Source organism: Oncorhynchus nerka, linkage group LG10 (genome assembly GCF_034236695.1).
Source record: "Oncorhynchus nerka isolate Pitt River linkage group LG10, Oner_Uvic_2.0, whole genome shotgun sequence".
NCBI classification, from domain to species: Eukaryota; Metazoa; Chordata; class Actinopteri; order Salmoniformes; family Salmonidae; genus Oncorhynchus; species Oncorhynchus nerka.
Window position 1 is genome coordinate 80,722,151 of NC_088405.1, and position 17,733 is coordinate 80,739,883.

Consider the following 17,733-nt stretch of genomic DNA (forward strand, 5'->3'; position numbering starts at 1 on the left):
GAAGGCCGAGATTCTTGCTGCCCTCAGAGCAGACATTTAATCTATACTCAAGTAGTAACTCAAGGAGGCGCTCAGTGAGGACTTCAATTTCATTAAGTCGGAGTTACAAGCAGTCAAGAATGAACTCGCAAAGCATACAGCAATAATTTGTACAGTTAAGAAAACGGTCTCCGACATGGAACAAGGCTTGTCAACATGCACAGACGACATGTCTACGCTACACACCACAGTAAAGAAGCTCGAAACTGATGTGGCTAGCCTAAAGGAACAATGCATACATTTACAAGGTCATATGCAAAGATCCAATATCAGGATCATGGGGGTAGCTGAGGACCTGGGCTCAAGTTCTACTTCATCGGTCTCAAAGTTATTGAAGGAAACCCTCAAATTCGATAAAGACGTCCTTGTAGACCGCTCACATCAGGGCTCTCAAGCAAGAATGCCTGGTGAAAAACCTTGTGACATTGTGTCTAAACTACAATACTATCAGGATTGTATTGATGTTCTTCGGCGTGCCAGAGAATTTGGCCCACTCCGATGCAACGGAGCACCCATCTCTGTCTTCCCAGACTATGCCCCCAGCGTTGCTTGTGACCGTGCCACTTTCAACCATGTCAAGAGTCTGCTCCGTGGATGGACCGATGTTCGGTATGGTGTCGCTTTTTTAATTTATTTTACCTTTATTTAACTAGGCAAGTCAGTTAAGAACAAATTCTTATTTTCAATGACTGCCTAGGAACAGTGGGTTAACTGCCTGTTCAGGGGCAGAACGACAGATTTGTACCTTGTCAGCTCAGGGATTTGAACTTGCAACCTTCTGGTTACTAGTCCAACGCTCTAACCACTAGGCTACCCTGCCGCCCCTACCCGCCTCCGTATAACATACAACAGCACTGAGAAAGAGTTCCTAGACCCCGTAAGGTGATGGCCTTCAAGAAGGCGAACATTCTACCGAGGTCGGATGAAACAAATGGCTGAATGTTCACCTATTTTTGGCGATTTAGGGTAATGGACGAATGTGTCTACCACTGCAGACTCAGTCTCTCTTTTGTAGATACTGTATAGCGTTGCCAGTGTTATCAGTTGATATTATTATTATTATTATTATTAGGTTACATTAGTGCCTTAGTTTTGGTGAGTCAATTCTCCTTTTGTTTTAAAGTTTTATTTTATTACCATGAAGATGCTCCTTTCTATTTATCGATGGTACCAGTATCCAGGGTAGATAAAGCTTTCTATTTATCGATGGTACCAGTATCCAGGGTAGATAAAGCTTTCTATTTATCGATGGTACCAGTATCCAGGGTAGATAAAGCTTTCTATTTATCGATGGTACCAGTATCCAGGGTAGATAAAGCTTTCTATTTATCGATGGTACCAGTATCCAGGGTAGATAAAGCTTTCTATTTATCGATGGTACCAGTATCCAGGGTAGATAAAGCTTTCTATTTATCGATGGTACCAGTATCCAGGGTAGATAAAGCTTTCTATTTATCGATGGTACCAGTATCCAGGGTAGATAAAGCTTTCTATTTATCGATGGTACCAGTATCCAGGGTAGATAAAGCTTTCTATTTATCGATGGTACCAGTATCCAGGGTAGATAAAGCTTTCTATTTATCGATGGTACCAGTATCCAGGGTAGATAAAGCTTTCTATTTATCGATGGTACCAGTATCCAGGGTAGATAAAGCTTTCTATTTATCGATGGTACCAGTATCCAGGGTAGATAAAGTTTTATTCTATTTGTCGATGGTACCAGTATCCAGGGTAGATAAAGCAAAGTTTTATTCTATTTATCGATGGTACCAGTATCCAGGGTAGATAAAGCAAAGTTTTATTATTAGGTTTCGTCATTCCTATCTTTCTGACAATGTTTTTTTATTTTTTTATCCATAGATAAATTGGTATCTGCTTTTTTCTGGAACAATTTACGTAAAAGCGTATTGCAGAGATCTCTTTCGGAAGTCTAGCACTAATCTAAATATCATTCTATATTGGATGACAGAAATCCCTGATGTTACAGGCCCGAAGATCTCATCCTATGGCCCCACTTCCTTAGCTGCCTTGCTCTGTTCAAAACTTGCATTAGCCGAGCCTGTTTCCAAATACACTAAAAACCCTATTGAGAAACATTCTCTAAAATTCTGGAACAGTCCAGGCAATCGTTTGGTCTCAGTGAATTTTCAACTTCTGCCCCATTATTAAAGAACCATTCATTCTCTCCATCAGTATTAGACAGGGCGTTTCATACCTGGTCTGGGAAAGGAATCTCCTCACTGAACGTCATGTACATTCATATGGATTTTGCATCTTTTGAAAGGTTCAATATTCCTTGATCCCATTTCTTCAGGTACACAACTACGCAATTGCAGGTATCTTCATACTCTTGTCACTTCCCATCACACCAACCTACCTCCCTTCTAGATTCTATTTTTAAAGTGAACCCTTATATCAAAGGGGGCATACGCTTGATCTACAGTGCATTTGGAAAGTATTCAGACCCATTGACTTTTTCCAAATTAAGTTACGTTACAGCCTTTATTCTAAAATGGATTAAATTAAATAAAACATCCTTCTGGAAGGTTCTCCCATCTCTGCAGCACTCCAACAATCAGGCCTTTATGGTAATGGCCAGATGAAAGCCACCCCTCAGTAAAAGGCACATGACAGCCTGCTTGGAGTCCATGAGAAACAAGATTCTTTGGTCTGATGAAACCAAGATTGAACTCTACACTTGAATGCCAAGCGTCACTCGTGGTGGAAACCTGGCACCATCCCTACGGTGAAGCATGGTGGTGGCAGCATAATGCAGTGGGGATGTTTTTCAGCGGCAGGGACTGGGAGACTAGTCCGGCTCGAGGGAAAGATGACCGGAGCAAAGTACAGAGAAATCCTTGATGAAAACCTGCTCCAGAGCACTCAGGACCATAGACTGTGGCGTAGGTTCACCTTTCAACAGGACGATGACCCCAACATTTTCTAAAAACCTGCTTTTGCTTTGTCATTATGGGATATTGTGTGTAGATTGAGGGTGAAAAAAACATTTTATACATTTTATAATAAGTCTATAAGATTAAAAAAATGTGGAAAAAGTCAAGGGGTCTGAATTTCTTCCGAATGCACTGTTTACATTATTAAACGTGTACAATCTGGAGTCCCTGAACTCTCTTAAGAACCAATGGTTAAAGGATTTAGGTGAACAACTTTCAGATAAAACTTGGTAGAGTATGCTTCAGAGAATACATACTTCATCTATATGTCTAAGACATGCTGTAATTCAATTTAAAATAGATAATTGGCTGCATTGGTCAAAGGTAAAAAAAATTATCCAAGTTTAGACCAGAAATATATCCCACTTGTGACTGATGTAAACAGGCTCCTGCTACTTTATTACACATGTTTTGGACATGCCCGAAATTGACAGATTTCTGGTTATCAATTTGAGACGTTTTCTAAGATACTCAAATCAAATCAAATTTTATTTGTCACATACACATGGTTAGCAGATGTTAATGCGAGTGTAGCGAAATGCTTGTGCTTCTAGTTCCGACAATGCAGTAATAACCAACGAGTAATCTAGCTAACAATTCCAAAACTACTACCTTATACACACAAGTGTAAAGGGATAAAGAATATGTACATAAAGATACATGAATGAGTGATGGTACAGAGCGGCATAGGCAAGATGCAGTAGATGGTATCGAGTACAGTATATACATATGAGATGAGTATGTAAACAAAGTGGCATAGTTTAAAGTGGCTAGTGATACATGTATTACATAAAGATGCAGTAGATGATATAGAGTACAGTATATACGTATACATATGAGATAAATAATGTAGGGTATGTAAACATTATATTAAGTAGCATTGTTTAAAGTGGCTAGTGATATATTTTACATCAATTCCCATCAATTCCCATTATTAAAGTGGCTAGAGTTGAGTCAGTGTGTTGGCAGCAGCCACTCAATGTTAGTGGTGGCTGTTTAACAGTCTGATGGCCTTGAGATAGAAGCTGTTTTTCAGTCTCTCGGTCCCAGCTTTGATGCACCTGTACTGACCTCGCCTTCTGGATGATAGCGGGGTGAACAGGCAGTGGCTCGGGTGGTTGTTGTCCTTGATGATCTTTATGGCCTTCCTGTGACATCGGGTGGTGTAGGTGTCCTGGAGGGCAGGTAGTTTGCCCCCGCTGATGCGTTGTGCAGACCTCACTACCCTCTGGAGAGCCTTACGGTTGTGGGCGGAGGTTGAAGAGGCACTGCTGCGCCTTCTTCACGATGCTGTCTGTGTGGGTGGACCAATTCAGTTTGTCTGTGATGTGTACGCCGAGGAACTTAAAACTTACTACCCTCTCCACTACTGTTCCATCGATGTGGATAGGGGGGTGTTCCCTCTGCTGTTTCCTGAAGTCCACAATCATCTCCTTAGTTTTGTTGACGTTGAGTGTGAGGTTATTTTCCTGACACCACACTCCGAGGGCCCTCACCTTCCCCCTGTAGGCCGTCTCGTCGTTGTTGGTAATCAAGCCTACCACTGTTGTGTCGTCCGCAAACTTGATGATTGAGTTGGAGGCGTGCGTGGCCATGCAGTCGTGGGTGAACAGGGAGTACAGGAGAGGGCTCAGAACGCACCCTTGTGGGGCCCCAGTGTTGAGGATCAGCGGGGTGGAGATGTTGTTACCTACCCTCACCACCTGGGGGCGGCCCGTCAGGAAGTCCAGGACCCAGTTGCACAGTGCGGGGTCGAGACCCAGGGTCTCGAGCTTGATGACGAGTTTGGAGGGTACTATGGTGTTAAATGCTGAGCTGTAGTCGATGAACAGCATTCTCACATAGGTATTCCTCTTGTCCAGATAGGTTAGGGCAGTGTGCAGTGTGGTTGAGATTGCATCGGTTGTGGACCTATTTGGGTGGTAAGCAAATTGGAGTGGGTCTAGGGTGTCAGGTAGGGTGGAGGTGATATGGTCCTTGACTAGTCTCTCAAAGCACTTCATGATGACGGAAGTGAGTGCTACGGAGCGGTAGTCGTTTAGCTCAGTTACCTTAGCTTTCTTGGGAACAGGAACAATGGTGGCCCTCTTGAAGCATGTGGGAAAAGCAGACTGGGATAGGGATCGATTGAATATGTCCGTAAACACACCAGCCAGCTGGTCTGCGCATGCTCTGAGGGCGCGGCTGGGGATGCCGTCTGGGCCTGCAGCCTTGCGAGGGTTAACACGTTTAAATGTTTTACTCACCTCGGCTGCAGTGAAGGAGAGTCCGCATGTTTTGTTGGGGGCCGTGTCAGTGGCACTGTATTGTCCTCAAAGCGGGCAAAAAAGTTATTTAGTCTGCCTGGGAGCATCCTGGTCCGTGACTGGGCTGGTTTTCTTTTTGTAATCCGTGATTGACTGTAGACTCTGCCACATACCTCTTGTGTCTGAGCCGTTGAATTGCGATTCTACTTTGTCTCTATACTGACTAGCTACACTGTTTGTATTCGGGCATGAATAGCTACACTGTTTGTATTCGGGCATGTTTCCGGTCACCTTGCCCTGATTTAAAAGCAGTGGTTCGCGCTTTCAGTTTCACGCGAATGCTGCAATCAATCCATGGTTTCTGGTTTGGGAATGTTTTAATCGTTGCTATGGGAACGACATCTTCAACGCACGTTCTAATGAACTCGCTCACCGAATCAGCGTCACTCTAGAGACGTATAGAACCTTCTGCCATTATAGCATTATTTGGAGTGGCACCACAGGAGGCCCCTGTCGTGTCGTTGGCATCATTAAAGGTGAAGACTGTTATTTTATCAATTCTCTAATTATTATTATGTGATTAAACTAATCATGTAAATTGAATTAACTAGGAAGTCGGGGAACCAGGGAAAATCTTCAGATTACAAAGTTATAATTTTCCGAATCTAACTCTTCAGATATTTTAATACCTGATCAATTAGTCTTCTATTCATGAATTATTCTTTACCTTTACGTCAGTCTCATTCCAAATGTTGTAAATTGTTGGTTATCTACACGAACCCAGCCTAAACTACACTGCTCAAAAGAATAAAGGGAACACTAAAATAACACATCCTAGATCTGAATGAATGAAATATTCTTATTAAATACTTTTTTCTTTACATAGTTGAATGTGCTGACAAAAAAATCACACAAATTATCAATGGAAATCAAATTTATCAACCCATGGAGGTCTGGATTTGGAGTCACACTCAAAATTAAAGTGGGAAACCACACTACAGGCTGATCCAACTTTGATGTAATGTCCTTAAAATAAGTCAAAATTAGGCTCAGTAGTGTATGTGGCCTCCACGTGCCTGTATGACCTCCCTACAACGCCTGGGCATGCTCCTGATGAGGTGGCGGAAGGTCTCCTGAGGGATCTCATCCCAGACCTGGACTAAAGCATCCGCCAACTCCTGGACAGTCTGTGGTGCAACGTGGCGTTGGTGGATGGAGCGAGACATGATGTCCCAGATGTGCTCAATTGGATTCAGGTCTGGGGAACGGGCGGGCCAGTCCATAGCATCAATGCCTTCCTCTTGCAGGAACTGCTGACACACTCCAGCCACATGAGGTCTAGCATTGTCTTGCATTAGGAGGAACCCAGGGCCAACCGCACCAGTATATGGTCTCACAAGGGGTCTGAGGATTTCATCTCGGTACCTAATGGCAGTCAGGCTACCTCTGGCGAGCACATGGAGGGCTGTGCGGCCCCCCACAGAAATGCCACCCCACACCATGACTGACCCACCGCCAAACCGGTCATGCTGGAGGATGTTGCAGACAGCAGAACGTTCTCCACGGCGTCTCCAGACTGTCATGCTCAGTGTGAACCCGCTTTCATCTGTGAAGAGCACAGGGCGCCAGTGGCTAATTTGCCAATCTTGGTGTTCTCTGGCAAATGCCAAACGTCCTGCACGGTGTTGGGCTGTAAGCACAACCCCCACCTGTGGACGTCGGGCCCTCATACCACCCTCATGGAGTCTGTTTCTGACCGTTTGAGCAGACACATGCACATTTGTGGCCTGCTGGAGGTCATTTTGCAGGTCTCTGGCAGTGCTCCTCCTTGCACAAAGGCGGAGGTAGCGGTCCTGCTGCTGGGTTGTTGCCCTCCTACGGCCTCCTCCACGTCTCCTGATGTACTGGCCTGTCTCCTGGTAGCGCCTCCATGCTCTGGACACTACGCTGACAGACACAGCAAACCTTCTTGCCACAGCTCGCATTGATGTGCCATTCTGGATGAGCTGCACTACCTGAGCCACTTGTGTGGGCTGTAGACTCCGTCTCATGCTACCACTAGAGTGAAAGCACCGCCAGCATTCAAAAGTGACCAAAACATCAGCCAGGAAGCATAGGAACTGAGAAGTGGTCTGGTCACCACCTGCAGAACAACTCCTTTATTGGGGGTGTCTTGCTAATTGCCTATAATTTCCACCTGTTGTCTATTCCATTTGCATAACAGCATGTGAAATGTATTGTCAATCAGTGTTGCTTCCTAAGTGGACAGTTTGATTTCACAGAAGTGTGATTGACTTGGAATTACATTGTGTTGTTTAAGTGTTCCCTTTATTTTTTTGAGCAGTGTATGAATCCTCTTTACACCAATTGGCTTAAACATTTATTTACTAACTAAATAATCACAGAAATACATAACAAACAGTAGATATTGGTTACTAACAATGATAGGGGAGATCCACTATTGGGCTAAACCGATATGACGGCCTGCTATACAAAGAAAAGGGGGTGTGGAGCGAGAAAGACAGACAAAATGGATCACTACACACAGTAGACAATTATATTCATTGAAATGCTAATCCTTTGCACATGAACGCTCGCTCATTTGGGAATAATTGCAATCAATATATTTATGCCCGTATGTCGTTGTCTTCTCTGTTGGAATCGTCGGTCCGTCTGCTGGAGAGTCAGTTCATCATCTGGTTACTCATTGTGGTAGCTCTATCGGCGGCTCCTGATAGTGTCTGTTGTAATGGATACGTCAGGCGTCCAATGTTCTTAGAGTAGATGTTTCGGCGGTTGTCGGTATTCGCATCCCAGGTTTACATAATTTCTAGCTGCAGACTAGTAATTAGTATCTAAGATTTGCTCTTATTCTGTAGGGATCGATAGTCACAGAGTTTAACCATTTCCAGCCGTGTAGCCAATGCGCCACCTGGTATGGATTTCTAGTCCTGGTACTCAATCATTGCAACCACAGCTCACACTGGGGGTTTGCTTAGTCTGAAGAGGATTTCCTTAGGAGGGGGTTTTATTCATAACAATAGAAAAGGACGGTTCCATGACGCCAGATCATGTCTGTGCTCACGGGGATGTGGCCGCTGGCCAGTTTAAATTTGACAGGGATTGCAATTATCTCATAATTAAAGGTTAACATCACATTACATCATTTCACAAATAGTTTAATCTTTACTCATTCATTTTATACAGGAGTTAGATGCAAACACCATCATTGAGAAATGTACACATTCAGAAATATAGTTATGTGTGTTTCCTGTCCTTCATGTGGTCACCAAATTAAACACACTCAACATAACTGTCACTTAAGTGTCCAAGGACCATTCTCACAAGTGGACACATTGTTTCATTCTCCCATTTTGGAGATTTAGGAGTTCGGCCACGTGAAATTCTTTGTTCACTCTGTGGTCTCCCTCTCTGCATGAAAAGGGGAAGAGAGTCTCCGCCAGGAATTTACGACCTGAGATAACAGAACCTGGGCATAGGAGAGAGTGAGAGAGGGGAAAGCCACGATCTACACCCAGAAAGGGCCACATCATGACACCCCTCTAAACAATTCTATGGGCAACATACTGACATTTACTACTCTTCTATTTAGACGTCTTACACTGTTTAAGTGGAAGAATCGGTTTCCTCCTACTTTTAACCATTTGGAAAAGGGAAGTTATGCAACATCTCAAGCTAGAGAAAATACGCTACTCGTCAAGGGATCAACAATTTAATTTTATAATATCTGGCAACCTTTCCTATCCTTTGTAGAAGACATGGACCCGGCTAATTTCACAACTCCATAAAACTCCATTAAAATAAAAAAAATACTATTTGATTTATATTACTCATTGTATTATGCATGCTTTAAGTCTGGTTTTGGAGTGTGGCTTGATTTGGTAGGGGAAGTGTGTTCTGTTAGAGCATGGGGGTTGGGGTGGGTTTGATTTTGGTAGGGGATCCGTGTGTGTTCTGACCTCTACCTGTTCTGTTGTCTGTAGAACCATTTAAACAAATTCAAGTAAAAAAACCTTTGAGAGAAACAAAGGTTTAACATTTGGGGATTTTAAATTAAAATCGATACTGAATTGACTGACTTCAATTTGAATTGAGCCCAACCTTGACACAAACAACCCATGTACACACACACACACAATGTGCTCTGTCTCTCTCACACAGTATGCACTCTGTCAGGGCTGTTATCCAGGCCTGTAATTTGCCTGTCACCTAGTGAATCACACTGCTCCTGGAGTAAAGGTCTCCAAGCCAAGATACGATTATGAGCGTCGGCAACATGTTGACTTTGTCCGGTTCTTAGTCATAAACTTGGAATGCTCTCTCCATAATAGCTCAGTACACACTGTCAACCATATGCACTAAAAGCAATGATTTCCCAACCAAAACATGATTCTCGGAAGTACCTTTCTGTCCAGACACTACTTTGCGTGTAAACATTTTACGGAGTAGCTACCTATACAGAATTTCTGTATCTCAATTTTCCCACGCTAAAAATACAGATATTTCAGCAACTACACACTATTTGTTTTCACGTAGCTGAGTGCCCACACCGCTGCCTAGTTAGCTGCTGTGCTGAGTGCCCACACCGCTGCCTAGTTAGCTGCTGTGCTGAGTGCCCACACCGCTGCCTAGTTAGCTGCTGTGCTGAGTGCCCACACCGCTGCCTAGTTAGCTGCTGTGCTGAGTGCCCACACTGCTGCCTAGTTAGCTGCTGTGCTGAGTGCCCACACCGCTGCCTAGTTAGCTGCTGTGCTGAGTGCCCACACCGCTGCCTAATTAGCTGCTGTGCTGAGTGCTCCACTGCCACTCCCCCTACTTGATTGCCTTTGTCTCGTCACTAGCATATCCTACAAACTTCATGTTGCACACAAAACTGTTCGAACTATTGCCTTCCATGCCTCATTAAGTAAAAGCACAATTGCATGTTTTTTTTTCAGTAGAGGAGTAAGCTACATACAGCTATTTACATGTTTTACACAAAATACATGTTCGTACAAACATAAGCATGACACAAATAGGCAGTCTAGCGATTTTATGTTCTTAGCTGCTGAGGTACATGCAGCTATTTACTCTCGCCACGATATCAGCATATGGCAATTAACTATGGCACCCGGCGATGCAAAATGAACTTGCCCATCGCAGTCTAATTAGCAATTGAATGTTCTTTTTACATCATCATTGCAAACATCGGCTAAACATGGTTCAGAAGAGTGTAAAGGGAGGGGGACTGTGAGCAGCAGCTACGTTAGAAAAATGAATGTGTGTGTAAAATTACACGTGCGCAAGAACAGGATCCGGATCCTTAGCTTTAAAGAGCCACTGCCTTTTAAAAAAGCAACAAATCCCTAAGAACATGAAATCGATATGAGTCAGAAACAGTTATTCTCGTGTCAAAATTGACTACGAAGTGTAAATTTGATCATTTTGGTCATAAAGTCAGTCTCGTCTAAAACAGAGTTTGGAACGAACATACATGCGTCACACTAGGTAAATGAAGGTTGGGTTTTGATTTGATGATGTCCATTTGCCCACTAACATGGGGTGAACAGCTGCGGTGATTGCTCTCTATCCAATAGCATAGAGGCAGACCTGCCCAGCAGCAATGGCTGTTTACATAAGACAACGCGTCACGCATTTATGTTACTTGAGAAATACTGCATCAAACACCCTAGTTAGATATAAAATTGTGCATCTAAAACATCATCGGCCAAAATAACAAGTCAAAATCAATTACAGATATCTTCATTCTGGGGATTCATTCTGGGGATTTTGAGGAAGCGAAATAGGCTTCCCTGTCTACAGTGTCTCATGGGGGACAAACCTCATTAACCAAACGCGGAATTGATCAGGAAACACACTTCCAAGACTGAATGAGCAACAGAAAAACACATGTGCCAATCGGTGTGTTCTGTGGTTCTAAAGAGGTTTCTGGAGGGGCGAGAACTCTGGATCCATAGCCAACATTTTAATATGTGAATGTGATCCAATGACTTTATAGGAAATTATCCCTGTGGGAATTGAACCCACAACCTTGGTATTGCTAACGCCACGCTCTTATCAACTGAGCCAGACAGAGACTATATATACTGTATTGTGTTTGTATATGTTTTAATGCAATACCATTTGGAGCTCTCATTGAGATGCACAGCCCAGTATGTCCTCTCCTTTTGCTCTGTCTTTGACAGGTAGAATTGGAAGGTCTAACTGGACACATAGAGTTCAACAGCAAAGGCCACCGCTTCAACTACGCCCTGAGGGTCGTACAGAGCAGCTCAGAGGGGCTAAGGCAGGTAAAGCTACACTGCACACACAATAACCACTGACTTTGTAACAGACTGGGATTTACTGTGTATAACTATATATAAAGAGCTACAGTCTGAGGCCAAGGTTTAGGCTGAGTCCCAAATGGCACCCTATTTTCTATGTAGTTCCCTACTTTTGACCGTGGTCCTGGTCAAAAGTAGTGCACTAAATAGGGAATAAGGTACCATTTGGCAGACATTTAAAGGGGAGGTTGTGAGATGGAGCTCTAGCTCGTACATTTTTCATGAAGGCATCTTGAAAAAGAAGTTACCATATGAAACGATGTTTGAAAGAACTTCTTTTGATCCCTCACCATGAAGAGTGCATTTGTAAACAAGCCGTGGCAGACATAGATGCAGGGCCCAGTGCTATTCTGTCACGATGCCTGCCTCCAGTTAATGTGACAAGTTTGACTCCACCATTTAATTTTACATTTTTAATAGCTTTTAGATTTGCTTTTAGATTATATACTAAAATTAAGATAAATTAGGGCAGAGCTTTCAAAAACCAAGCTTCACAACATAGTCGGGTTGAGGTGTAGACGGCATTTAAGTTTTAAAAATATTTTTGCATAGCCTGTAGTCAGGGATTTTATCACTCTTTTAGTTGTTGTTTATCAATGTTTTTTCCCAAAATGTTTTCTTTACTTTTAAGATGTTCTCTTAATTGTTCCCATGTATACTTTTCTGTTTCTTACTGAGATGTCTCCTGGCTAAGAATACATGACAATATCAATATTATTGATTCTGTGATATGAAAAGATGTCACGGAAAGTCAGATTTGCTGTGCCCTCCCTAGATACTGTAGCATTGCAGAGGACACAAAGACATTGTGTGTCTGCCTGCCAGTGTTCTTTTCAGAGGTATCTTACAATAGGAACCTGTGAATAGTGAAAGGATTAAGTATGAAATTGCAAGCATTTGTAGTTGAGCATTTCCAGTCAACAGGCCAAATTTCATCAGACATCCAAATGTCGAAAGGGGGAAACTTCAATGTTGGTCTACAGGGCATGACTTGTAAAGGTAGTAATTTATCTTTAGGCTTTGAAGCAGTGTTTTGCACATTAAATTAAATGTATGATGACGTGCACTTTCTGCAGTGTTTGTAACCAGGGGTTACATTTGGGATGGAGCATACTGCATGATGTAATGTCATTTGCATCTTTTCCCCCGCTACCAGAATATTATGTGTGACCCAAATTAATACATTTCTTAAACTCTTGCAAACCCATATCCAATATATATTTATGTGTATAGTGTACTGTATAGTTAACCTGCAGGTACACACATAAAAATACTATAGTTTACTATAGTATAAATACTATAGTTTAATAGTTTAAAAGCTATTGTGTGTGTATATACTCTAGTATTTACTCAAGTTTTTTTGTGGACATTACTGTAGGATTCACTGTAGTGTTTTTTTAATGGATATTACTGTAGTATACTATAGTATTTACTGTTATTTTTGCAGACATTACTGTAGTATTTGCTATAGTGTTTTTGTTTTATTATCTTCTAGTTAGAAGTGGGGGCTTTCCCCTTGAAGAAACCTACTGGACAAATTTCCATAACCTGTAGGGAACACAATAATATGGTCTATACTTGGCATGTGGGTTTCTCACTCATGGTTGGCACAAATTGGTTTATTTAACCGGTTGAGAGTTTTTTTGTTGTCACCCTTAGTGAACATAACTCAGAGAAAATACATATCACATATGGCGTTCCACAAGGTTCGATTTTGGGTCCGATACTGTTCAGTTGATATATGTTACCCCTTGGCAGCATTATCATAAAGCACTGCATTTATTTTCACTGCTATATTTCTGTGTCACCAGAGTATTCTAGCTCCACGGATAAATTAGACTTAGTGATTTAAATGCTTGGATGCTCACACCTTCCTCCAAGACCAGTCCTCCTCAGTGGCGCAGTGGTCTAAGGCACTGCATCGTAGTGTTAGAGGTGTCACTACAGACCTGGGTTCAATCCCAGGCTGTAGCATAACACATAACTGTGATCGGTTGTCCCATAGGGCAGTGTACAACTGGCCCAGCGTCGTCAAAGTTACAGGAGGGTTTGGCCGGGGGGCTTTACTTAGCTTGTTGCTCTCTAACAACTCCTGGTGGCGAGCCGGGTACCTGCCACAAGGTTGTCAGTTGAAGAGTGTTTCCTCCGACACATTGGTGTTGGCTGCCTTCTGTGTTAAGAAGTGTGGTTTGGAGGGTCATGTTTTGACTTGAGTTGGGGAGAAAAAAGGGGTTAAAATACCCCAGAAAATTGTTTAAGCCAAAGCTCAGAGAGAATCTAGACGCACATTTTAATTCATGGGCAATAAAGCACCAGGTAACAAAAACCTAGGTGTTATTTTAGATTCTAAACAAAATTTTGAATCACACATTAGCAATGTGATCAAAATAGCTTTTTACCACCATTGACAACGTGCGGCAGGGTGATGCATCCATGCTTTTATTACAAGCAGGCTTGACTAATGTAATGCTCTGGTCTACCCAAGAAAGCCATTGGTTAACTGCAAAACATACAGAATGCTGCAGCACGGGTACTGACCAAGACCAGATGGAGAGCACACATTACACTGGTTTTAAGGTCTCTGCACTGACTGCCTGTGAGTTTTAGAATTAATTTGAAGATTATTCTATTGTTTTTTAAATCAAACCACGATTGTACACCCCAATACATGTCAGACATGCTTTTAAGTTATATACCCAGTAGGTCCCTCTGGCACTGGCCTTTTAACAATCCCAAAGCCTAGGACCAAGAGGGATGGAGAGGCAGCCTTTAGTTATTATGCCCCCAGCCTCTGGAATAGCCTGCCAGAGAACCTGAGGGGTGCTGAAACTGGATATAAACTAAGCAAAAAAAGAAATGTCCCTTTTTCAGGACCCTGTCTTTCAAAGATAATTTGAAAAAATCTAAATAACTTCACAGATCTTTATTGTAAAGTGTTCAAACACTGTTTCCCATGCTTGTTCAATGAACCATAAACAATTTATGAACATTCACCTGTGGAACGGTCGTTAAGACACTAACAGTTTACAGATGATAGACAATTAAGGTCAGAGTTATAAAAATTTAGGACACTAAAGAGGCATTTCTACTGACTCTAAAAAACACCAAAAGAAAGATGCCCAGGGTCCCTGCTCATCTGTGTGAACGTGCCTTAGGCATGCTGCAAGGAGGCATGAGGACTGCAGATGTGGCCAGGGCAATAAATTGCAATGTCCATACTGTGAGACACCTAAGACAGCACTACAGGGTGACAGGACGGACAGCTGATCATCATAACAGTGGCAGACCACGTGTAACAACACCTGCACAGGATCGGTACAGCTGACCATCACACCTGCGGGACAGGTACATGATGGCAACAACAACTGCCCGAGTTATACCAGGAACGCACAATCCCTCCATCAGACTGTCCACAATCGGCTGAGAGAGGCTGGACTGAGGGCTTGTAGGCCTGTTGTAAGGCAGGTCCTCACCAGACATCACCGGCAACAACGTTGCCTATGGGCACAAACCCACCGTCGCTGGACCAGACAGGACTGGCAAAAAGTGCTCTTCGTTGACGAGTCACGGTTTTGTCTCACCAGGGGTGATGGTCGGATTCGCGTTTATCGTAAAAGGAATGAGCGTGACACTGAGGCCTGTACTCTGGAGCGGGATCGATTTGGAGGTGGATGGTCCATCATGGTCTGGGGCGGTGTGTCACAGCATCTCTGGCTGAGCTTGTTGTCATTGCAGGCAATCTCAACGCTGTGCATTACAGGGAAGACATCCTCCTCCCTCATGTGGTACCCTTCCTGCAGGCTCATCCTGACATGACCCTCCAGCATGACAATGCCACCAGCCATACTGCTCGTTCTGTGCGTGATTTCCTGCAAGAGAGGAATGTCAGTGTTCTGCCATGGCCAGCGAAGAGCCCGGATCTCAATCTCATTGAGCACATCTGGGACCTGTTGGATCGGAGGGTTAGCGCTAGGGCCATTCCCCCCAGAAATGTTCTGGAACTTGTAGGTGCCTTGGTGGAAGAGTGGGGTAACATCTCACAGCAAGAACTGGCAAATCTGGTGCAGTCCATGAGGAGGAGATGCACTGCAGAACTTAATGCAGCTGGTGGCCACACCAGATACTGACTTACTTTTGATTTTGACCCCCCCTTTGCTCAGGGACACATTATTCAATTTCTGTTAGTCACATGTCTGTAGAACTTGTTCAGTTTATGTCGCAGTTGTTGCATCTTGTTATGTTCATACAAATATTTACACATGTTAAGTTTGCTGAAAATAAACGCAGTTGACATTGAGAGGGAGACTTTCTTTTTTTGTTGAGATTATTTCAAAGAGATCTTAAAACACATGTTTAGCTTTTCCTCTTTTATCTTGTTTGTTGTGTAGTAAATATTTTTACTCTATTATTTTCACTTGTCAAATAAAGCCTGATTTGAAATTGGGATATGGGGAGGGGAATGGATGTGTTATATGCAAATTTAATATCAAATCAAAGTTTATTTGTCACGTCCCACAAATACAACATTTGTAGACCTTACAGTGAAATGCTTAGTTACAGGCTCTAACCAATAGTGCAAAAAAGGTATTAGGTGAACAATAGGTAAGTAAAGAAATAAAAACAACAGTAAAAAGACAGGCTATATACAGTAGCGAGGCTATAAAGGTAGGGAGGCTACATACAGACACCGGTTAGTCAGGCTGATTGAGGTAGTATGTAGATATGGTTAAAGTGACTATGCATATATGATGAACAGATAGTTGCAGTAGCGTAAAAGAGGGCGTGGTGGGTGGCGGGACACAATGCAGATAGCCCGGTTAGCCAATGTGTGGGAGCACTGGTTGGTCGGCCCAATTGAGGTAGTATGTACATGAATGTATAGTTAAAGTGACTATGCATATATGATAAACAGAGAGTAGCAGCAGCGTAAAAAGAGGGGTTGGGGGGGCACACAATGCAAATAGTCCGGGTAACCATTTGATTACCTGTTCCGGAGTCTTATGGCTTGGGGGTAAAAACTGTTGAGAAGCCTTTTTGTCCTAGACTTGGCACTCCGGTACCACTTCCCATGCGGTAGTAGAGAGAACAGTCTATGACTGGAGTGGCTGGGGTCTTCTTCTGACACCGCCTGGTGTAGAGGTCCTGGATGGCAGGCAGCTTAGCCCCAGTGATGTACTGGGCTGTACGCACTACCCTCTGTAGTGCCTTGTGTTCAGAGGCCGTGCAATTGCCGTACCAGGCAGTGACGCAACCAGTCAGGATGCTCTCGATGGTGCAGCTGTAGAACCTTTTGAGGATCTCAGGACCCATGCCAAATCTTTTTAGTTTCCTGAGGGGGAATGGGCTTTGTCATGCCCTCTTCACGACTGTCTTGGTGTGTTTGGACCATTCTAGTTTGTTGGTTATGTGGACACTAAGGAACTTGAAGCTCTCAACCTACTCCACTACAGCCCCGTCGATGAGAATGGGGGCGTGCTCGGTCCTCCTTTTCCTGTAGTCCACAATCATCTCCTTAAGATGTCAATACAGTCTGTAGTGTGTATATATACAATGTTTTATTACAGTTTAATACAGAATTATATAGTAAATACTACACATGATCGAGGGCTACTACAGTATGTAGTATAGTATGCTACAGATTTCTAAAGTATGTCCTGTAGTATTATATTTTTTTTATGTGTGTAGGGTTGCAAAATTCAACACGTTTTTCCGAAATCCCAGTTGGAGGACTCACAGATTTCCTTCTTATTCCCTCCTGATTCCAGGAATATTCCAACCCGGATTTTGGGAAAACCTGGAAATTCTGGAAAAGTTAAATGAATTATGCAACCCTAACTGTATAGAAGACTACTGTAACACCTCCCTCTCACTCAGCACAAAGCATGGTGTGAGAAGGAAAGGAGCCATACCCTATATTCTCAAATGGCACCTTAATCCCCAACAGTGCACTACTTTTCATACTACTTTGGTCAAAATGTGTGCACTTCACAGAGAATAGGGGAAGAAACCATGCCATTTGGGATGAAACCTATGAGACAGCCAACTGTATCTTCAATTCTGATTCAAATCCAACCATGGCAACTCAGCTGTCAATTTGAATGATCTTGCACTTTCTATTCTGAGGAGAACATTGAAGATGAAAAGAAA

The 17,733-nt window shown here is 43.0% G+C and overlaps 1 protein-coding gene across 3 annotated transcripts in view; it reads left to right on the top strand.

The window, feature by feature from the left end:
* The window catches only part of LOC115136097 (glutamate receptor ionotropic, kainate 4-like), a 68,876-nt gene that overhangs the window by 32,691 nt on the left and 18,452 nt on the right, over positions 1-17,733 (top strand). For all 3 annotated transcript variants that reach the window (XM_029671519.2, XM_029671517.2, XM_029671518.2), the window contains one exon: positions 11,446-11,550. In XM_029671519.2, coding sequence (XP_029527379.2) covers positions 11,446-11,550 — 105 coding nt within the window. The remainder of the gene's footprint in view (positions 1-11,445; positions 11,551-17,733) is intronic.